This window comes from Thunnus albacares, chromosome 10 (assembly GCF_914725855.1).
Source record: "Thunnus albacares chromosome 10, fThuAlb1.1, whole genome shotgun sequence".
In the NCBI taxonomy this organism is placed as follows: domain Eukaryota; kingdom Metazoa; phylum Chordata; class Actinopteri; order Scombriformes; family Scombridae; genus Thunnus; species Thunnus albacares.
Window position 1 is genome coordinate 27,024,309 of NC_058115.1, and position 24,055 is coordinate 27,048,363.

The 24,055-nt window shown below is 39.5% G+C and overlaps 2 protein-coding genes across 7 annotated transcripts in view; one reads left to right on the top strand and one right to left on the bottom strand.

Annotated features, from left to right (window-relative positions):
* Window positions 1-2,161: 2,161 nt before the first annotated feature.
* On the bottom strand, window positions 2,162-8,654 carry LOC122990574 (uncharacterized protein C4orf45). The gene is made up of 4 exons (XM_044363954.1): window positions 8,290-8,654; window positions 6,824-7,053; window positions 6,339-6,397; window positions 2,162-3,790 (listed from the first exon to the last, which is right to left on the bottom strand). The coding sequence occupies exons 1-4, from the start codon at window positions 8,348-8,350 to the stop codon at window positions 3,730-3,732; spliced, it is 411 nt and encodes a 136-aa protein (XP_044219889.1). The 5' UTR covers window positions 8,351-8,654; the 3' UTR covers window positions 2,162-3,729.
* A 1,416-nt stretch (window positions 8,655-10,070) lies between these two features.
* The window catches only part of rapgef2b (Rap guanine nucleotide exchange factor 2b), a 111,903-nt gene continuing 97,918 nt past the window's right edge, over window positions 10,071-24,055 (top strand). For all 6 annotated transcript variants that reach the window (XM_044363153.1, XM_044363149.1, XM_044363152.1 and 3 more), the window contains exon 1: window positions 10,071-11,028. In XM_044363153.1, the coding sequence (XP_044219088.1) occupies window positions 10,960-11,028 (69 nt within the window). In that variant the 5' untranslated portion in view covers window positions 10,071-10,959. The remainder of the gene's footprint in view (window positions 11,029-24,055) is intronic.

Sequence of the window (24,055 nt, forward strand, 5' to 3'; positions counted from 1 at the left end):
AGTTTTACAGATTCTTTTACAATGGTAGTCTATGAAGAAAATGCTTTTTGGGCCGCAGGGGGATTTTTCGCTGCAATACTGCAAGTGACCACCGGCATGTTACATAACACACACCATCTGACCCCTAACCCTAACCGTCCCTCTCCTCATGCCTAAAGCTAATCAAGTGGGTGTAGTAAAGTGTAGTGAAGTGGGTGTGTAATGTAGATACTGCACGTACGTGTTGCAGCTGCGGCTGCAGCTGGATATACTTGCCCAGGAACAGCACCAGGCTTTGAAGCCAATTTGACATCGTGGCCAAACCTTGGAATTACAACTTCCGGGTCTGAGAGGGTCCCAGAAAGCATTTTTTTCTCATTTTTTTCATGGGGAAAAAGAGAGACTTTTTTGGAGCATCACAATCCCCACAAAATGGCTCATTTCACTATCAGAATTTGATCCATTCGGTCTATTAATGTTTTGAAAGTGTAGAAGAGCCACACAACTGTCATTAATTTCTTTCATTATCTATTTTATTCTATTAACTAATATTATTTTGTTTTTCACATATTTTTTTGTTAATTTCATTCCTTAACAAGGTCTTTCATAATCATAATTGTGCTTTGGCAACACATGTCAAATGTAAAGCCTATTGACTTGAATTGAATTGAATTAATAAAGTGAAAGAGAGTGTTTTTTTTCACAGCACACATTTACTAGTCAATACTGTAAGCAGGAATGTGCAAAGTGGATAAAAATCCTTTATCACAGTTCTTTTACTTTTATATGACAATATCAATGTACAGTGGTGGACTGCACCTCAGGAGGCCCGTCTGTTCAACTCCTGAAATTTGCAGACAACACAACAGTTATCGGCCACATCAGAGACGGAGAGGAGTCTGCATACAGACGTGAGATTGAACAGCTGGCCCTGTGGTGCGGTCACAACAACCTGGAGCTGAACCCAATCAAAACTGTGGAGATGACAGTGGACTTCAGGAGGAGCCCATCAATGTCCCCCTTCACCATAATCAACAGCACTATGTCGGCTGTGGAATCCTCGAGGTTTCTGGGATCTACAATCTCCAAGGACCTGATGTGGGAGTCGAGCATCAAAAGGACCAGCAGAGGATTTATTTCCTGCATCAGCTCAGGAAGTTCAACCTGCCTCAGGAGCTGCTGATCCAGTCACCGCAGTCATCAAGTCTGTTCTCTACACATCACTGTCTGGTTTGGATCAGCCACCAAACAGGACAGGAACAGACTACAACGGACAGTCAGGTCTGTAGAAAAGATCATTGGTACTGACCTGCCCACCATCCAGGATTTGTATACCTCCAGCATCAGGAAACGGGCAGGGAAAATCACTGCCCCTCACACCCTGAAGATAACCTGTTCCAACTTCTCCCCTCTGGTGGGCGCTACAGAACACTATACCCCAAAAACAGTTAACTCAGGCACTGTGCAATAAGCCTGTAACACTATAATACCAACTGCACCTACAAATTAAGGTACATATATAAATCTATTTATTTTAGTCTAAAACATAAATAAGTTACTGTATATTTGAGAAGGCTGTATGTACTATACATAACCACCTATTATTTGAATAGAAAGTACTGCTCTTTTTTCCTTTTTTTACCATTTAGTATTAATCTCAGCGCTCCTTGCAGTCTTCATTTCTGTGCACTATTTATATCCTGTTTACAGTTCACAGAAACAGTTTCACCTGTATACAATCATTCCTTGTATATCTTTCTGAAGACTGTTGTGTTGTGTGTGAACACATTGAGAGCCACTTAACCAGAGTCAAATTCCTTGTATGCATAAACATACTTGACGAATAAAGATGATTCTAATTCTGAAAGTAACAAGGTACATTCCTCAAGAAGCTGACTGTACTTACTAATAATGTAATGATGAACATATCAGTCAGAGGGATGAAACGGGTAATTTTACTTTAATACTTTAAGTACATTTTGCAGCTAATACTTATGTATTTTTTACTTCAGTAGGATTTTTCAGGCAGGACTTTTACTTGTAATGGATTATTTTTACATTACTAAATTGGTATTTTTACTTGGGTAAGGGATCTGAATACTTCTTCCACATTTGTCAATACATATCAATACATTGAATTTTCTGTAGAATTACTGAGGTTACTTGAGAAACAGTTTGTGGATTAAATAACCGGACAGAAAAAGTTTGTGTTCGGCCCTCCATAAAATTTAATACATGGTTAATAAAGATCATTTATCACACTGATGCCATAATCATATAAGGATACTGTCATAAAAGCAGAACTGCTTATTGATTTGCAATGTTGTCACCAACAATGACCTTAGATACCCAATGACATTAGGCATATAGCTATCGCAGTATAAACAGTACAGCAAAGTCTCTCGTTTGTCAAATCTACATCATCTCATGATAGTTTAGACTGTATAACGTCATATCATCCAACCCTGAGTATAAGTATGATAAAGACTGAGAGTCTGAATTCTTACGTCATACATCTCTGTTAATGCCAATTATGCAATAATTACTAGTAGTTTCCATTACTTTTTTTGCTCTATACTAGGCTACTCCAGAAATTTCTCAGTCATGGCCTTTAAATTGAGAGCCCATTTTACCATGGGGCCTCATTTGAAAACAAGCGACCCGATGTGAGATGGTTTTAATGTTGCATTGTCTGAAGGTATAGTCTAAAGCTGGACCAAAAGACCAGATTTATTTTGTGATTGATAAATCTGAGGGGTTGTAAAATGATTAAAATGATAAAAAATATCTTCTCTACACAATATTACATTTATTTCTTTAGATATTCCTCTAACCAACGCTTTTCTGCTGTTGAAATACTGGATAATTTTACCTCTGCAGGTGAAAAAAATCACTCCTTGGCCACGTAGTTATATTGAAAAGATGACTCTCAAGTAGAAAATGACTTTGTTTCAAGGGTCATAAGTCAAAAAGGTAAGCAACCATTGAGCACATAGATTGCACTCAGATTGCCTTGTAAATGCACACAATGTTCTGTCTCAACAAAATTCAACCACAACATGCCTTAAGGTGCATATCAGACAGACGAGCAGACAATTGCAGTGATGGTTTTACCAGCAAATTGCAACTGACCCCAAGAAATAGATGTCTGTGTGGCTTGTTATAGGAAAATTGGTGATTCTACTTGTGGTGAACAATCTGTACAGTTATCTACACCGGACGTAAGTGGATGTGATTGCTTTACCCCTAGGGATGGATTACCAGGTGCCTTACGGGAATCACAGTCCACATCTTTGACACTGTGAGAGGGGGGAGGGACCTCTGATAAAAGTCAATATTGGCTGTTTTCTTTGAAAAGACAATCTTCAGTTTGAGAAACCGATACCATATATGACAGATTGTGAAAACTTTGACAATGAACACTGTTTTTCTCTGTTTATATTGTCAAAGACTGCATCAGAATTCCATAGTGAAGTACAATGATTACAACTGAAAAAGTGGAGTCATAAACTTGGCTTGAACTTTTTCACAGGTAGATAGAAATGTCAGTCTGCTTGACACCAAAAAAAAAAAAAAAAAAAAAAAAAGCGTGTGAATTATGCTTGAATTATTCAAACTGGAGGGTGTGAAAAATGAAACTGTAGAAAAGTCAACATGTTACGGAGATTAAAAGATGCTTAATCAAACTCGACACATCTCATTAACAACCAGGTCCTCCGGCCGCCGTAGGTGGCAGAATGCCATCTGCTGTTAGCTCTGTCTGTTTCTGTGAAACTTGGTGTTGACTTGTGAGTCATCCATCATGTTCGTTCTAAGAGGAAACAAATAAAAAGCCATTAAAGGACGCCAGAAGACAGTGAGAGAACTAAATGAGGCAGGGTTCAATTGACATCACTGACCTACAAGCATATCTAAAGGGTATGTTCTCCCACATATTAAAGAGTCACTTTTCAGAAAGTCATTTATTTATTACCTTCATAATATCTCATAAATCCCAAAGTTATAACAAACCTATTTATTTGATTTGAGAATTACTGGGAGATAATGAGATTGAATATGTCTAGGCAGCAGGGGGACTTCACTCTTTATAGTTTTAAAAGGTCATATATTCAGTTTTCATGATTAAAATCAGGAAACAAATAAAAGCAAAAACAAACACATAAGATTATTGTGGAGGAAAGAAGTTTTTAGATGTGGTGTTTGTGAAGACTGTACTGCTACTTCTTAACTGCATTGCAGTATAAAGACACAGTTATCAAACAACAGTAACTGCTGTACATTTTAATGGCTGGGAAGCTTGAGAGCCTGGGAATTCAGCGAAGGTCACTCACAGTATTTCCTGTATTATTTGTGACCCAGCTGATGGATCTGTGTCAAAATAGAAATGGACTACTGCTCCTTCCCAGAATGCCAGTTTTAAGAAAAACATTATTCTAACAATCTTTTCAAGTGCTGACTGATGTTTGAAGCAGCCCATATCCCTGTTCTCTAGATAGTAAGTGTGTCCTGAAACAAATATCTATGAAACTTTGATGCATGTCCCTGTTTTTGCAGAAGGGACTCTAAGCTGGGGCAGACTGTACTGAATTCCTCTCTCCTCACTATATCTGTGTGCTTACTGCTTGCTGAGTTTGCACAGCAATAGCATTAAATTCTTCTGGTAAATGGGCTTTCTCCTTGTTTTCTTCCCTAATCCATCAGATCATATCTCTCTGAGCATTATAACACGTTACCTTTGCATTATCTCTTGTTATTATTTGTCAGATTTTTTTTCCATTTAAATAATGTGCAGTTATTGAGTTTATTAAATCAACCTGATTCTACATAAAATACAACCACTTATTTTACTCTGTAAGTCTGATCTGTACCTTTAAGACATTCTACTTTCTAGTGTTTGTCAGAAGTTCACACTGCGTCCTCATCCCTTAGACAAATGTTCAGTATTGATTCACTTATTTATGTTATTGTATTGTATGTACTGATTGAGGAAACCTGTCGTTCAACACTTCTGAGAGATTGCGGGCCTAATAACAAACCAATGTATTGACAGACTCACAATCACATGTCACATTCTTTGTGAAAACCTGCCAAACTTGGAACGACTTTCCATTACATACAAACAGTTCCTTATTCGATCGTAAAACCTGTCTCAAATGTATCCAGATGTGTCCTTGTACATGGCCTCATCTGGCCTGGCCATAGCCTGTCATAATATTTTTGTATGTCCTCAGCACTGTTTCATTGCTTGCATTACTGTCTTGTCAGCTAAAGCTTTTGTCTTGTGAAATACAGCATGTTTGTTTGTGTGCCTCATCATTACTTTCTATACTGTGTTATTTTGTCATTTGATGTTTGTTTGTCGTGCAGGTTATTTCAGGAGGAACTGTTGAAAATGGGCTGACATTGGCACTAACAGATTAATGTGCATTGTCCATGCACCACTAAAAGTCTACTGGCACAGTGGTGGTCCCATGAGGCTGAAAACAGGGTTATTTCCTTTTAGGGAGTTTTTCGAATCAAGGTTCTCAGGACAGAGGATGCTGTATTGCTTTACAGATTGTAAAGTCTTATGAGGCAAATTTGTGATATTGGGATACACAAAATTGAAAACAAGAGACCAGAAAACAAAATCGCAAGGATACACAGTCATGGGTGATAAATTAAATGAAACACAAACAAAGTGTCATTGTGAAGTGCTGGTATAGATTTTACACATCTGTGGAGATCTGCTTGAGATATGAAAAACTTTCAAAGATAATCTGATGTTTTGATGATGATGCTAGATCCAAACTTTCCCCTATAAGGCTATGTTGTAACCTACATCAGAAGGGTTTCAGCTTTTAAGAATCTAAAGGTAAACACACAGTGAACAGTCAAAGCTAAACATAGTCTCCCATTCATTTTCTATTGCAGAAATATTCTTAAAGTGTTCGGCAAATATAGGAAGAAATGTAGAAAGATAGGAAGGAAATATAGACTTTAACACTCTGTTTAGGAAGTGGATGTAATGTAGTTGATTTTATAAAAACCTTAATATGTCAGATGATGAACTTTTCAGAGTATTTGCTCACAGTATGTCTGTATTATTTGTCCATAATGCGACTGAGTCCATGTCTGTCTGCTTCGTTTCTTATCTACAGGTTTAGGCGGTGTGTGTTCCTGCAAAAGTGGAAGCGTTGCATTATGAATGAGGATGCAGATAACCTACAATGCGGTCACTCAACACTGTGCAAACCTGAGATGTTTCTGACTTATCCATTTGAAACAGCACACACACACACACATGTAATATGATTCTGAGCGATAGAAACAAATGACATCCAACATGTCCAAAACAAGGGTTGCAAAAGTTGTCTTACTGTTTGTCCTGGAACCTGTGAGTCACTCTGTCCTCCAGCGCTGTTCGTAACTCAGTTTTCTGTCAGAAAAGAAGGACTCGGATCAGGACGATTTATCCCTGAAATGCTGTTTTCTTTCATTTATACAACATGTTATATTGTTACAACTGGTTCACCCGAGAAGTGAGTGAAAATCCACATTCCTGATCAAGAATGTCATGAGTCAACACTTATTATCTAACAAATCCAATACATAAATTATCAATCATAACAAAATGAATGAATGTGGGTTTACTTGACAAAATACTAAAAATTTAAGATCAATAAAAAAAAAATCAATAAATCAAACCTTAATCTCTGCTGTACTACTTTATCCAAACATTTTGCATCACATCCAACTATCTCTCAAAGTCAAATCAGTGTAACTTTGTGGCAAATTTACTGAAGTATGACTGCTTGTACACACACATTTTGCATACGCTGCACATGGTGGATTTTAGCCGTACCTTAATTTGCATATTGCTGAGCAGTGTCCCGCTGTTCAACAGCTGGTTGTACTGCCAGCCCCAGCCAACCTCCCCCACAAAGCTCTGCCTGGGTATAGGTGGAGGGGCATTTGGTGCAGCCCGGCACAAGAAACTGAGGTCACCTGTGGCCTCAGGTGATGAGGCACCCACACCGATGTACTGGGGGAAATAATTGGATCTTGGCCTGTAGTCACCAATTCCATCTGGGCCTTGTTAGAGTCAGTGTTCAGAAAAGAAGGTAGAGACCAAATAATACAGGAGAAATAAATGAAACTAAACCATTTACTTACGACTAAAATTCTATAGACACAGAGGCATGTAGAAATTAATAACAAAAACACAAATATTATCATATATGAAATATCGTTGATTTAATCTCCATATGATGTTGTCAGCGGCCATTGAGCTGAATTCAACTGAACTAACTGAGAGCCACAGAATGAGTTAAAGATAGTTTACGTAAAGGTAAAAATAAAGAAAAAAGAAAAAGTGCATCCATTCAGCATTTAGCTTTGGGTGATTTGTTGCAACTAATTATCTTTTTTGGAGACGTTTAAGAACAAAGGATCACTGTTTTTCAGAATATGCACTCTTTGATGTTTCTTTTTTTTATTTCATTGTTTATTCTTATTAGTAAAAGCTGCACAAAGGACACATATATAATTAATCTTTGGGAAATATTCAAGTGTTCCTTGTGATATAATAGACCACAGAGATAGACAATAACACAGCACACTGTAAGCTATATAGTGCATAAAGTACAGATCTAGTATAGCTGCATCTCAATTCCATACCACATAATACAGTATATACTATATACTTATAATGTACTATTTCGTGCTGTTAGTATACAAGGAATCAACATACTACATTGTTTTACACTAGCAGGTAATGTTGCAATATGTGTGCTGTGCAAAGGCAATCAAACTTCAACTTCAGAGTGCTACTGCTGAGGTGTTCCTGGAGTTGTTTCATCACATGCATACTCAAAACCTGCTTAGAATTAGTGTGTATGTGGGACACACGCCAATGCATACAAAATGACACACTCTACAGTGACATGCACACTCAGGCACACATACATTATGTCAACTTACTTTTGGCCCTGGTTACAGTGCCATCATGTGTCAAATTATTATAGTTATATTTTCTTTGACACAGGCCATATTATGCTTAGACATCATATAATTGTTGTGCAATGCTTTGGGGTCTGTAGCATAATCACAGGAAACTGGGTTAATGCAGTTTGACGATACAAACTTTCCCACCAGTTTTCAGCTCTCTCTGTAGTGATAACAACACCAGCACACTGTAGATAAAACTACAGAGACGCTGCTTCAACTGGAATTTGAAATTCAGCTTTTTTGAAGGAAAAAAAAAACTTCAGAGAATTGGATTCAGTTGAAGAACACAATAAAAGCACATTCACTCCACGCTTCTCCTACCTGTAAAAATCATCCTTTGTCCATGATGTGGCCCTTCTGCAGCTGCTTCACTGTTTTGCATCTCTTTTTTTTAATGACTGTTATGTTTGGATCAGCTGAAGGCTATCTACAACTATATAATGGGCACCCTTGGGTGATAACATGAGCCAAGCGGTCTGCTCTATCCATGGGGTCATGGTTGGTTGTCATGCAGCCACTGGTTGTCATGGCGTCAGTGCTTGTGGCCTAGTTACATTTTGAAAAACAAGGGATGCTTCGGCTATTCAACCATGTCCACTTCATATTGCATTTTATCTTAGTTAATCCCAGATCATTTAATGAAATAAATGCAAATGAATTCAGAGATGCCCCAAATGTTATTTTATCATTGTTGTATCTTTATTGGGAACTTTGTGTGTCTGTGGGATACAATAATAAATTAACAATAATACTATATTTATTATTGTATTATATTTACTATATTATTTCCCTTAATCTACAGGAATATATATTACATATTTCATATGTCTCCATCCTGATAACTAATAACTAGATTGTTGTAATTTTTGGTATCCATCTAAATGTGTAATCCTCTATATCGTCGCTAGGTGGTACCAAAGCATCACTTTTCCATATTGCACTCCCTCCCTTCCCAATCCCTTTTTTTTTGTTAAATGGACTCGCCCATGAGCCGCCCCTTGTGACTAAATCTCTGTCAAGTCACACGCAGACAGCAACAATCAAACCGGAAACGCAACAAAATTTGCCTTCAAAGTAAGACTATACATTTGGTCAGACACAAAAAAAGCATAATTGTATGCAAATCTAACAAGATTAAAGCATTGCAGGGCGCTGAATCAAATACACTAATTGGATTAAATGGCCTGTCAGACTAAAAATAATGCAGCTACTGAAAAATACAATGTTGCATGATGTACTATGGTACGGTACATTGCTTAACATGAAATGGACAATTCAAATTCCTCTTTTGGGTTAATTAGACTATTTTGAGGCAATCAGTCTTGTGCATACTTTAAAAAATATGGGTTTTTTTGTGAATTTAAAAGACCAGTGTCTGAGAGCTGACCCTAACGCTAGCTGCTAGCTTGGATGGCACGGTGCATTTACAGTCTATGGTTAACTGTGATAATGCTAATGCAAATTTTCACTAGAGTAAAACAGGCTTAATACCATTAAAACAAAATGTACTTAACGGAAAAACTGAACATCCGACTCCTTTTAGTGCAATAAAATGCTGAACAAGACTTTTTTAGGCAACCTGAAAACGCACTGAAATAGTGACAGCTAAGGCTACAACTACACCTATACTCTGTGAATCTGGGGTTACGCCATGTTTACCTAACCAGCGTTGGCACTGTGGTAGTCAATCACAACATAGCCACACCCTAAAGCATACCTTGCTTTAATGTCTATTTTACTCTAAACGGGTCCATAATTTACAAAATGAACATCATGCTGCATCGAAGAAGACTTTATACTAGCGATTGAGACCATAAACTCATTAAGAAACTGTTTACTGAGGTGATAAATCAAGTGAGAAGTAGGGTCATTTTCTCATAGACTTTCATACAATTGGACTTCTTTTTTGAGCCAATGGAGTCGCCCCCTGCTGGCCATTAGAGAGAATGCAGGTTTGTAGATGTAAAGGGCTTATTCTACGATAATGAAAACACAACAATTCTTATTTTCAGGTAATTGTACATTAATGAAAACACACTTATGAATATTATATTCAATTTCTGCCAATAGACACCCCCTAAATCTTACGCACTGGTCCTTTAACATAGCCCTATTCGCTGTGTCATTTTGAATATGGTTCTTAATTGATAGTCTAAGTGCAGTGAAAACGAAATTTAAGGGAATAAACACCTCAACGGTGCATTAATTTACTGCAGACAGACTCCTCCCTAGAACACGCCGTTATCATTCATTCATTGCCTCTTTGTATTAACCACTTTTCACGACCGTTAACAAAAGCAGGTATTTTGAAAGCCTTTGGAGGAAGTGCCGCTTGTGTGTGCGGCCGTCTTGACTGGCGTGTCAGTCACCATGGTGGCATACAACAGAGCGCAGCGGCGGCGGACCCATCTCCACTTTTAGACCCGTTAAAAATGACAATATAATGTGTTTTGTCAGTGAGTGAACCCGGGTCTACCTCTCAGTATGGACGCCAGGTTGTTGTTGACGGGATAAGCGTTAGCTCTTAGCTCACTTTTTTTTTTGTTTAGCGGATCATCCTACATGGGATTTCTTTCCGTCGCTAGCAGAAATGCTGAAGACACAAGGAATGGCTTTGATGAACGCTGGCTTGAATAAGAAAGGGACATTTTTCACGTTAAGAAAATAACTGGAAGAGACTGTTTGAGCCGCGCTTTTATAAGAAGTTTTCCTTCTCGGTGGTGGTGGTGGTGGCGGCGGCGGCGGTGGTGGGCAGCGGGCAACAGAAAGACAGACACCCCGAGGAGACTGCTCGCCTGTCTGGCTCCAGTCGTGGCCTGGCTCCGGGCACTCCCAGCTTATCCGCTAGCATCGGGAGCACAGGCGACAAGCACAAAGCAAGGCAGCAGGGGGGACTTCTTTTGTTTATATCCGTGCCCCTGGAGATTTATAAACTATTTTCTTTTTAGGAGATAGGAATTCAATATCCTCCAGACGGCGTCTTCCAAAACAATGGCGTCTTATGTGGATAACAGCTTTCGGCAGGCTGTGATGATGAATCCGGCTGATAGGACGCAACAGGTCAGATGAAATGATTTATCATGTTTAGCTACTATTATCATCCACATTCAGAAGTGGTTGTTTCTGCTGTTTTGTTACAATACTCACTACACTGTTATGTCCCAAACTGCACCAGTGTATCGGTGTTTCTGTGTGCAACTGTTGCCATTCAGCTTGCTCCAGTGTGGCTACATCCCGCTAAGCCCTCTATCAGCAGAGATAATCAAGGCTACTTAACATAACAGGAGCTGCAACCACGGTGGGATCCTAACTAACTTAGTCTGTGCTTCTTGTTTCCACATTTTTTAGGCTTTTGCATTTTTTTTTTAAAAGTCGTCTTAGGCAAATTGACGTGTGCATTTTGCAGGGGAAAAAAAACAACAACAACAACAAACCAAACATCTAAAAGGTTGCAAAGGTTGTTACATGAGAGGCACAGACCGGGGCTAATCCTATGCTAGCCAGTACACTAGCCTATCAAAACAGACGTAAACCCCAGCCAGTTTTAGTAGACCGGGACCCAATTTAAAGATTATTACTTCCTTTAGGCCTGTACTATTGATACTCATGTCTAGCTTTTCTCTTTTTGTTGGGATTTACAGCTTCACTGGACATAACCCTGTGGCCTAATAGTGTTTTGTTGTGTCATTTCTCAAATCCAATGCACAATACTACCTCAGTATCATCCGATCCATGCCAGTATCCTGTGGGAAGTTTGGAGTGCCAATTGAATGGCCTCTAAACATGCAAATCGTGTGGGTTGTGGTTATTACCCTTGAGCCACATAGACATACACAAGTTTGCATGGCTGCAGACATTAGCAGCTATGCTCTGCAGATAAATCATAAACATAATAAATTCGGTCTGGCTGTGAAGATGGTATCGTTTCATTTGCGCACTGCTTCCACTGCAAATGGATGCTGCTGTAGCAAAGGCTTTACACACAATGGACAATCAATAGGCCACCACTTAAACCGGTGGGCTACAGTTGGTGGCACGGCCGTCTCATAGTCTATCTGACATTGAGGAAACAATTATGGTGTCATTGATGGCTTGTTAACTGAGCTAGGAGCTATGTTCATTCAAAATGGGACTAAGCATTAGTATTTTGAATTAGGGCTACAGCAAATTCATATTCTCATTATTGATTATTCAGTTGTTTTCCTGATTTTTGTATAAGAATTGAAAAAAAAAAATCTTAGAAATACCTGTCAGAAGTTCTCAGAGCCCATAGTGACGTCTTCAGATTGCTTGTTTTGTTCGATTATGTTTGGTATGCTTGTATATGAATTATTAATCTTTTATTAAAACAGTTCCCACTTCATTTTCTGCGATTTACTACCCTTCTAGTCAAGCAGTTTTTTCAGCTGCTGTTTTATTGGATTGATTTTAAATTGTCAATCATTAAGCCAAATTGCCTGTGTTGTATTTTTAGCTTTGCTCCTCCAATTTGTGCCCGCTTCTCCATTAAACAGGGGATTTTCTCAGTAGAAAATAGCCGATTTGAGGATTTGATAACCGGAAATTGCTCCGCAGGGTCGATGTGGGGAAGTGAGAGTGTGACACAAAACTGGCAGCCTGTAACACCTGATGATAAAACCTGTCTCGTCCCGCGAACCCATCCGAATCTTTACATCAGCGTGGCTCTCAGTGTCATATTAAAATCTTAACGCTGTTATCTGAGGTTTTCCCAAGCTGATAATATGTGAGGGGAAATGAAGTACTTTGAGTTTGAGCAGGAAAAACGGTCAGATTAAAAGATACCGATTGAGGCTCGGACAAAATGTCCTACGAGGAGATTCAGTAAAACATTGTGAACTTTATTAAGTTTCTTAGCTAACACTCCAGAGCCATGGTGTGAACCCGTTCTGTGAACGTTGCATTCGGGTGCTATTTGAAAAGAAGAAAAAGGAACGTAGAGGTGAACTTTACAAACACTGCATCCATAGCACTTAGTAGTTGCATCATAGACAAATCCACCACCTTCTCACAGGATTAAAAGCCATTAGAAAGCTCACAGTCATTCTGCAGGAAGCAAGTAGACACGTCGGTAATAAATAAGAAACCCCTTTTTCAACATTTATCTTCACGGTACAGAATATAATCTGACTGTAAGATCCCTTTGCTTTACTCTTCTCTTTGTTTTGGAATAGCAGCACCTTTCCTAGCGTTCCTTTCAACTGTCTAGCGACCGCGGTGGCTGACAGAGTTTATCCTAATGGTGTTGGCAAGGCCTCTCTGTCAGGATTAGCTAACGGTTAGAGGGATCTGTCTTTATCGCTCAAGACTGACCACAGTGGGATTTGACCCTCTGCCTTCACCCTGTTGTCACATGGCAGGTTTAAATAAGTGACCACTTGACAGCTAGTCTTCACACCGGCTTTGTCGGTTTGTCCTTCGCATGATTTGGAACTGTGGCGGCGAGTGCGTTGAGATTTTAGGGCGGACAAAGACGCAGAGGGAGGGGGAGACGATTTTCCTGCATATTATTGCAGTAGTGATAAGAATTAAGATTACACGACATGGCTATTTGATCTCTAATTTCTCTTTTTTTTTAATGTTCAAATTCAATAATGTACAGTTTTAGGGAGCAATTAAATCCCTTTGAATGATACCAAAGTATTTCTCAAACATGCAACGTGTTTCTAAATAGCACCTGAATACATTTGTTTTGGAAAAGCAGTGGATATGTGGTGTTTTATCAGACGGTTGAGCTGGATCTTTTGCAGGGTTTGAATTTACATCCCTCTATTTTTATAATGTTTTTGACAACTATCAATCCTGTGTCCTGTGGATGATAGATTTCATCACACAGACGTAATCAAATAAGGGCTTTTCCTCCGCTGTCTCTCCTTAGGGACGTCTTTTTTTTTTTTTTTTCTTCTTCTTCTTCTCCTGTACAAATGACTGCAGGGGCCCATAACAGAACAGACAGACACCTTATCAGATTTGCAGACGTCACGATGACAGTAAGCCTGCCTCGGGAGCAGGATTCTTGTACGGGCCCATATTTGACTACTCATGCAGTCATACCTAAATCAAATATGATTTTGCAGAACACTACGCTATAAAAAATATTGACTCGTCAAGGCATGATTTAGTAGAAATACTGCTGATGTTACAATTCATCAAATTTGAGCAGTTACTTCCTGTTTTTCTTCTTCATTCAAAAAGTCATCGGAATACCTTTTTGAGTTTGGACAAAGTCAGACAGAATAAGCTTTTTTTATTCTCTATCTTGAGCCATTTTCATGCAAAAAGTCTTCAGTGTTCAAACGGCTTTGAACATTGAATTATAACTGATATGTGTATACTGATCGCTTGTTTAGGCTGTTGTGTATTTTTACTCCTTGCTGCAATATTCATTTCTTTCCTGTAGACCATGAAGGCAGTTAATTCTGACTGATTAACTGGTTGATTTTGATTCAGCATTCATCTCCTTATCTCATCATTCAACTATGTGTCATGAAAGGGAAAAGAGTACAAAACCCAGGACTGCACCATTGAACCTGGAACTAATGAGCCAAATCACTTTCTGTAGTCTCAGGAAGAAAAAAAAAAAAAACCTGCATACGCTCGGCTTTCTGTCGTGCACGGTGAACTGCTTCTGCTTTTACCTTGCTGTCTTTCTGCAGGACGTAGCCGTACTCAGGACAGACCTCTAGCTGCTCTTGTTTAGCCAGGTGGCAAAGTTAAAGGCCACCGACAACAACAGTCCTCGGCTGTAACGACCCCGCTTCACAGCCACGGAGCTGGAAGGACAAGCTGCCTACTTTACATTGTTTCCACATATTCTGGACTTAGAGAGGAGGGCCCGCGCTGGCTTGCAGCGACTATACTCGGAGAGACCAGGGAGAAATTAAATGCATTTAGTACATTTAGCTCTTGACCTCCTTGTGTCTCGCAGTGAGTAAAATAAATCTCAGTTCTGAGGCGATTAGTGGCTCATTACTCAAAATAACCAGCAGTTAGAAGTTTAATAGTCCGGCCAGAATGACAAATATTCCAAATAGCAAACACTCCTTCATTCTTGTAGTGATAATAACATGATAGAGAAGTGCTAAGTTAAGAAATAAAAGGGCCAAGGAAATAGCTGGCAGGCCAACGTGGTTATTGCGTAACAGGACTTGCTTTGTTTTTTAAAATAATAATAATAAAGAAGAACAGTATTTAATTTAAACTGGATATTAGTTTAGACCTAAATGGTACAGAGCTGTGTGCTTAATGCATTCATCCCTATGATTTTCAGGAAATTAAAGTTAAATTTATACATTAATATTTATACATATAATGCAAACCTTTGTGTAATAAGTATATTACATTTGAAATATCAGCATACTGACAATATTTCTGCACCACACCTTCATTATGATTGTAGCTGTTTCTATTGTGAATACTGTCAGTTTTAGCCAACAGCCGGAACAAATGAAGTTATAGATACCAGTAAATCTGTACAGGAAGCAGTTGCCACAGTTTGTGAAATAACTGATGAGCACAAAGCCGGCCCCGTCTCTCAGCATCCTGCTCAGTATAAGCAGGAAGAGGAAAAGCGTCAGGATGCTTTTTGAACTTAAGCAGGAAGACCGGCTTGACAACAGAACCCCCCCCCCCTTTTGCCTCAGAAGCTGTGTTTTTATTTTCTGAAGCTGGGTGTTGTTCTGCGACTGCCTTTCCTATTTTTGTCATGGCGTCAGGAGCATGTGAACGACTATTTAAAAACCCTCCAGATCAGCAGCAGCTCAAAAAGTAGGACGGACTTTCGTAGCAAGTTTTTTTTTTTTTTTTCTACTGGAGTCATAATGGCGTAATCTTCCCAGGCAACACGGGGTTTTCAAGTTCTCCACAGCTCCCATCCATCCTATGAATTTAGGCGCCTCTTGCCTTGGCGTTTTCCTTGAGCTCTGCAGTGCAAAACCCTGTAGAAGTAAAGTGATGTCACATGTTATTCTTGTGTTGAAAGCGGAGGCTGAGTGTAGGCTGAAGCGGTTACACACACACACACCGCGGCCACAGTGACGTATTCCTCCCAGTTTAAATACAGGGGATGATTTCAGGAAGAGGAAAAAAGAAACAAATGCACCAACGTCCGATGCCTACACAGAAGAACAGCACAGCTTTCTGATTGGCTCATTTAAATCATGCTTTTAAATCTACATCAGCCTTTTTTTCATGATTGTGTGATGGCAATAAAACACAGTACTGACTAGCGGCTAGTGGACTCATAAAAGGTATTGATTATCGCATTAAAAGTATCGATTTTTCAGTGTTATGACCGTACAGGGGGGGGGGGGGCAACTGATTAAAAGGTTCAATCTTAAATCACACATGTAACCTCCTCGCCGCATGACGACGACGTTTATGGTTGCTTTACAGTCTTAATTGAACAGATAAATATCTGATATCATGGTTGACTACAAGCCAGAGAACATTTGCATTCCAGACGTTGTTCCTTTCTGGAATACACCAGGATGTTTGTGTAGCCCTTTGTGCGCCTGTTGCTCCCTCAAATCTAATAATGAAAAGACCAATCCAGAGTGGCTCGTGTTTTAAATGCACCACTGAGATTGAAGGAACTCAAACACACAGTGGCTTACACTAGTGGAGCACAAAACCAAGCTACAGCTCGTAAATGTCAGCTAATATTTGTGTATTTCTACTTTTTTGGTTGCAGCGATATATATACTTTACCTGTGGGTGAGGTAGGTGGTTTCAGTTTAAGTCTTGAAGTACATATGTGAATTTAAAACTCTTTAAGAAGGTCTGCTATAGGTCTGAGAATGATGCATTCTAGGAGTTACGTCGTGTTCAGTCATTTACTTCGTGTGCCCTTAACCAGTTTTGTCTACATTGGTTTGAGATATAGTGCACAATTTGAGGGTTTCTCCAGTCAAAGAAACTTGAGAGGTAAAGTCAATGATTATGTATAATTTTAAGCTAATAACAGATCTGTGTTGCATGTGGGTCTATTGAGGCTACTGAGAAATTTGTGCTTCCTCTACTACAGATTTCTGTGTATGTATGTATGTGCAGGCCAGGGCACGCTTGAAACAAACTAAACCTTTCAACGTTTCATCCAACCAAGAGCGTTCAGAGATAGGCGACCCGTCCTGAAACGGAAACACTGGAAGTCGGGATGAAAAGCCTGTCGTCATAGAGACAAAATGATCATTCGGACGGGGGGGATAATGACACACGCTTTCAGACAGTCTTTTCTCAAACACATTCATTGTGTTGCACTTAATTTGTACATAGCAAAAAAATGGCAGAAGTTGTTATGTTAAGAATGAAAACTGAGCTTCAGGGAGAGGTCAAACTTTTGCCACCTCATTCAAATCCTTACATCTGGTCAGTCACAAAAAGTTACAAAAGGTGTCAGCCTCCCCCCCCCCCCCCCCTTATCTACAATTTAATTGTCAATAAGGTGTCAGATGCTGGTCGACCATCTGACAAGCAGTTTGAATGAAGATAGCTATCTTAAGATAGCCGTGCAATTTTATTCCATTAAACACCTCTGAACCTGTGGTAGAAATCACCAAATTATTTGGAAAAAAAACACCATGTAAGTCTTTTTTTCAGTGTGTATGGTAGATTGTATGGTAGGTGCTTGAAAAGTTTTTCCATTTTGCCAATTTTACAGAAGTGTCTTAGATGTCAGGGCTCTTAATTAACTTTTCTCACCGTCCTCCTGGAACCGTCCGGTAATACAATCTAAGCCGTCCCGAAATGAATGTGGACTGTCCTGAATTTAAAATCTTTGGGTTTTTTTTTACGTTATGATAAGTTAAAATCGTCCAAAATGACCGTATATATAAATAAAACATCACACACTTGATTAGATGATATAAATATATAAAATAGATCCTGATAAAACATTTTAATGGTCTGTCTAAAGAGTATAAATGTCCCTCTCTTTAGTCATTTAAATCTCACGTACTGTTTCATCGTACTGATGTAGCTTTAACTTTCTTAGCTTACTTAAACAATACTCTGCCTCTGATTTGTTAGTACTTGTTGCCTTCGTTGGTTGAGTTGGTTAGGTTCAGGCATGGGGAGTGAGATCGGTTAGGTTAAGAGTATCAGGATAAGCCAATCAGAGGCAAAGTAGCCCGTGTCTTACCAAGAAAAGCAGTGGGAAACGTGAGTGAGACTTGTAGCTACGTCTCGGTTCTAGCTAACGTTACTTAGTAATGTTTGTGTGTGTGTGTGTATGTTGTTAAGGAGGTTTAATAAGAACTGTGTGTGCTACACATAACATGCAGTCAGTTTCATTGTCGTTCTTTGTAACGTTAGCAGGGTTTTTTTTTTTTTCTTCAACTCTCGTCCCAAAATTAATTTACATCCTCCCCCGATCCTATTTTTATCGACCCCGGGACGACGGGAGGTCCATAAGCCTGAACCCTGGATGTCCTTCAGCATAATCATATCAGTGTTCCTTTTATAACAATAGAGAGGAGAGGAAGTAACACAGTTTGTAAAATGTTTATCAGGAGACCTCATGCTGACTTCTGAGTACTTTCTTTGCAGTCTTCTCTCTCTGCTGTACTTTCATATTCTGTTCTTGAACGCAGTTATATCGAGGGCTTACCCCCCAGGTTATATCATTCATACGGTGGTTGCTTTGATCTGTTTGGTTGCACCTTTCTTTTTCGTATTACTTTGCAAAACTTACAAAAGAAAAACTCCGCCTTCTGTTTCCACAGATTTCATGCATCGGTCTGAAGCCGTAGCGCACAGTGAACCCCTCAGCCCCTCTATTCTGACTCTCTGATTGGAAATTTCAACGCTCGGCGCACTGCGACCCTTTTATCTCGTCAGATGAACTGGGATGTTGCCTTCAGGGTCATGCTGTACGTTTGCTATGACTGAATCACACATTATAATGTCAAAGGCATGTTTCAGTTCCTTATGTTCACATTCCTGGAGATATTTTTAAAGCAAAGAAAAACAACTCTGGAGTCAAGGCTCCAGAAATTCCATCGGCCTTCACAGCAGAAGGCAATAGACCTCATGCCACTGAGCAACCACAATCTTTACATAACTTAGCCCGAGACCCACTTGGCTGCATGGAGAGCTTAGAGAATAAACCATTCCTGACGTGCAATATTTACATGACTGCTATTGAATTACAACTACTAGCTGTGGGTGTCATTAAGAGCTTCATTCCTAAATGAGATTTTGGAAATTTCAACATTCGGAAAAAGTGACATCTACGTTACAGAGAAAATTGACAGCACAAATGAAACAAATTTTGGTACTTTTTTAAAGTACAGTAGACCAATCTCTCAATCCGACAGACAAGATCCCTGCGTTGTAGCGACACTTAAAGACACTGAAGCTAAAGATGATCTCATAAATTATTCTGTCAGTTCTCTAGCGGTAGCAGTTCTAATGTCATTAAATGTAAACAACTACCAGAAAAGTTACAGTGAATCTGCTTTTTTTTTTAGCCTCAGTCCCACACACCAGCGGCTCACTTGGGTGTATAATCTGCTGTATAATCCCTCCTCTCTCGGTGAACCGCTCAGACATGACGTGGATCAGATGGAGAGCTGATTAATTTGCGTGATTAGAGATCTAAATCTCAGAATACGGGTTCACCATGCAGCTCACGCTTGTTTACAGTATTTGTAACAATGGTATTTAAAGATGGTGGCTGTTGCATTGTTCAAATCAGGACTCATGTTTTTTTGGCAGCGCTGCATATAAACACAGATATAATGCTATTGTTTTTGGAGATTTTAATTAGAACATTTAGTGTAGGTTCAAGTTCCAAGATTTCCTCTCACATACTCCCTACTTATAGGGCCTGGTAGTTGGCAGAACACGAGATTTAAAATCAGCGTGGTAAGTAAAGTCGCTGGCACTTCGTGTCTCTCTATCCTGCTACTCTGGTGTGAAACCACGACCAAGTCGATTTAGCATTACGGCTCTATGTGTCTGTCCGTTCGCAGCAGCTGGAGCCAGTGTCATTAACACCAGGCCTCTAGTGAATTGCTCACCTGCTTAAGTTAAAGCTTTCAAATATTCAACAGTGAGACACCTGCAGCTTCTCTCACCGCACTGAAAGTTTTCTGAAATGTTTTCTTTATGATTCTCCTTGCTAATAAGCATTTTAGGAGCTTGATGCATTCACAGATCTATTTAAGTCAGTCCACACAGTATAGTAGTCAGTTTTTACTTGTTGTTTTATCTGCATTGTAGCCTTGGCAACCCGCTATGTCTTTTTGCCACTCTTGGATCCTTTCTTATGATGCTGGGCGGTGATGACGATAATTATCTCTTTCTAGATGATGAAATATAATAATCTCGATAATTTCTGGGTAAAGTATACAGCACAATTTCACTGCTTTTTTTTCTGACCTAGTTGAATGGGAGTAATGAAGGTAATCTCCTTCCACCAGCCAATTGTGTGTTCGTGTGCAAAGGAAGTCCAGCCCTTTCCAGTGTAAACAAACACGCACTGCAGAGTACAAGAGGGTTAGAGGACTTAAGTGAAAGCATGAGATGACGGACGATTGGAAAAGTGAAGAGAAAAACGTTTCTGTGACACTATTATTCAACTGAGACGTCATTGACCTAATGGTTAATTTCACATATTTTTTTGTGAAGTCCTTCTAGTCAGTGTCAAGCTGTTCTGTTGAGTCATAACACTGTTTGCTGGATCTTCCTTTGATCCTAATGTGGCCTGTCATGCCTCATGCAAGCTGTGGTTTATTAACAGCTGTGCTTGTAGGCAGGTGATTACTTGCCATGTGAGCTAAAAAAGGGGGTGATTCATTACAATGCTAGTATAAGCAAAAACAGCTGTTTCTGGTAATGGATGCTGTTGTCAAAAAGTGAAAACTGTAGCGCAGCCTAACAGCCTAAAAATAAAGCAAAACAAGAACAAGGGGAAAAAAATCAACCCCACACAGCATTGTTTTCCCCATTTATAAATCCGTGATTAGGAATACTGTTGTTCCACTTCCTGCGTGCAGTGGAGCGGATTGGTGTACGATATCTGTCTTGTTGAAACCTTATCTTTGTAATTGGTCCCTGAGGGTTTGTCTAACCTGTGGCTGGTCACGTTTCCTACTCCGCAGTCCTCTGTCCCTCCGTTGCCCATCAAGGAAAATGTCCGTTCATTACCAAGGCCTCGACGTAATCTGATTCTTAGTGGAATGTTTGACAGCTTCTCCCTGCTTCCTGCTTTTGGGAAGAAGGGGGATAATTATCTTAGCTTGCTCGAACTGAACCACAGATTACAGTCTCTTTCTAACGTTCTCCGAGTCCAGGTTGCTCGGGTGCCAGTCTTGAGATTATCAGGACTCTCTCCTACTCAAACCGGAGAGCTTGTGTGAGCCCAGAATTTTTAGGATTTTACCTCTGGGACAAGTTTGTGGAAACACATTTATTGCTGTGATGCAACATTCCCCTTTGCAGCCCAGTCGACATTGATTTCATTCTGGTGACACTGTGGTATGCAATTCTCGCACCATTCTGGTAATATTTTTTTCACTAAATGCTTTAACGTCAGTTACAGCTGAGCATTATTTATTAAACGGCATTAGCTCACCGGCGCCTCCGACCTCGACCGGGCTAATTGACACTTGCCTCGGTTGACCTCAAACAGCCATCCTCTGCCAGACGTTTTCCCATATGGCCCTATATTTCCTTCGCACTTAAAGCATTCCTGCTGAGCCCAAACTCTTTTCATTAATCATTCTTGCCTCGATTAGTACGCTGATCCCCTTATGTGTTATGTAGCCTCGACGGAGCAAAGACCAAGTATCAAAAACAGGATTGCATAATGCTTTATTAGCAGTTCTTTTGAGAGGTTAATGCTCGTAGAGTCGTCTTAAGGCAGCAGCGTTTGCTTATATGTGATTGAGTAATATGGTTAACCTCACTGTTCTGTTTGTAAGCAAACACTCACAGGAAAAGACTGTACATTAGACTCTGAGGGGAAACATTGTTGAGAAAAGGAACTCCATTCAGAACTACACAACCCCACACAATGGGCAGGAATTAATCACAGTAACAAAAGAGTTGTGCAACATCGTTCAAAATGACAGAACCCTGATTGTCCTGCTAGTTCATTTACTGTAAAACCTCAACTGCATCATACATACTTTTAATGTGATGCTGTGTCAATAGTTTAGTTAATAGTTGTACACCGTTGCTGCATTTGTGTGAAGTGAAAACTCAAGATGACAATGCTGGGTAGATATTTCTACCGCTTGAAAGAAAAATGGACATATGTGATGTAAAACAAATGAAAACGATTCCTTTGTACATGACAAATGCTAAATTCACCAGTAACGGGTCCTCATATTATTTGCAATGGTATTTACTGGTATTTAAACAAAAATAAATGTCTTGCACAACCACACAGGTGTGTTCAAACATCCTTGCTGATTAGACCGCTGCTCAGGTTGAAGAGGAATGTAGCTATGCTGGCAAAGCTGTACATTTTCCCACCCTTACACATAAAGTGTGTGAACGGACAATGGGCGTGTAGTGGCCTAAAATAAAGACTGTTCTGAAAGTTTTTACTAATGTGGAATAATAAAGAATCATTTGAGATGTCAACTTTTTAAAAAAATCTCTCACAGACGCTCACAGAACTGTGTAATTTACTTAAAATCCTCCTCGTACAGGAAAAATAATTAGTTTGCAGACAGTGTTTAAAGCCCATCACAATGACCCGACAAGTCTTGAATAGGTTGTTATTCCTGGTACATATTTGTTTTATAAGCTAATTGTGTTTTCTCTCAAGCATTTATGGAATCTCACAAGTAAGCTTGACTGAGATATACAAGCCTTTGTTGAGAAAAGTTTGACTAATTTCCAACATAAATATCACTTGAAAAGATTAATTTGTGATTACAATGCGACTGTGTCCATAGTGCCATGCCCTAGAGTATATTTATACATGCACCGCAAGTACTTGTAGTAATGGTTTCTGAGTGTCATGAAATATGCGACTCACATCGGGGCAGTGTTCTCATGTGACAGCTTTGTCGTACTGCCCGCCTGTGTAGGTCGGACTGCCCGCGGCTGTGTTATTATTGGGCTAAATGAAGACTGTATTTGATTATAATTGGAGGGAAAGATGCAGGCCATTCATGCATGCTTCCATATAGGCTTGGGTGCTTTGAATCCACCAGCAAGTGTGGTGTGGACCCAACACAATGACTCCCTGTTACAACCAGCTTCTGCTTGTCAAAAACACTTAAATCACACCAATTATATCGTCGCTGCACTGGGATAGCAGTTTTAGCTAAATCGTACCAACTGCAGTTGTAGACATGCCAAGCTGACTTAAACAAAGACTTGCATTATTGCCAAATACCACATGGGTTACAATATGGCGTAATTTTATGGAATAGTACATGAAAAGGTGGTCGGTCATTGCAATAAGAGAACCAATAATCATTTCATGGAGCCTTTTTCAATTCACAGAGACAAATACCATATCTTAGAGCAGTTTTAGGCTAATATCAAAGCTTGTTCTTTCTTTTTATTAAAAAAAACATACAGCGCAATAAAAAATACATATGTAAAAAATAGAAAATGCAATAAATGTACCATTGAACTCCATAAGATCCCAAGGAAATAGAATTATAAACTGGATAGAAATTAGCAGTATTCATTAGTTTGCTTTGACTAGCCTAAGTAATGCAAAGGAAAGGGAAAACTTTAACTCGCGACTGAAGTCCAATAACATCACAATGGCCCAACATGGTTCACCATGTTTCTTTTGTAAAACATCCTCAGGATATAGCCTGAAATCCCCGTCCGTCTGGTGCTGGGGCCTATTTTAGTCTGAGTGGAGTGAAAGGCCTTGGGTGGGATCATAATGCAACTCTGTAAACAGGAAACTTCCATTGAAGACTAAGCAAGCTGCATGGGCGCTCCAATACGGTGCAAAAGAAGAAACTCAAGGAAATTAAAAAGGATGTTTTCACTTAAGTCGTGTACTAAGTAATGACACTCCCATTAGCACGAATCTCTCACAGTGGAGTTCATATTGTATAGTTTAAGATTAGAGTGATTACATATGATT

Excerpts from the sequence above, each read along its gene's own strand:
- LOC122990574 (XM_044363954.1), bottom strand. The coding sequence starts at position 8,350 with ATGCAAAACAGTGAAGCAGCTGCAGAAGGGCCACATCATGGACAAAGG. Across the intron at positions 7,054-8,289 it reads ACAAAGGATGATTTTTACAG|GCCCAGATGGAATTGGTGAC; the intron begins GTAGGAGAAGCG and ends GACTCTAACAAG. Across the intron at positions 3,791-6,338 it reads CACAGGTTCCAGGACAAACA|AACGAACATGATGGATGACT; the intron begins GTAAGACAACTT and ends GTTTCCTCTTAG.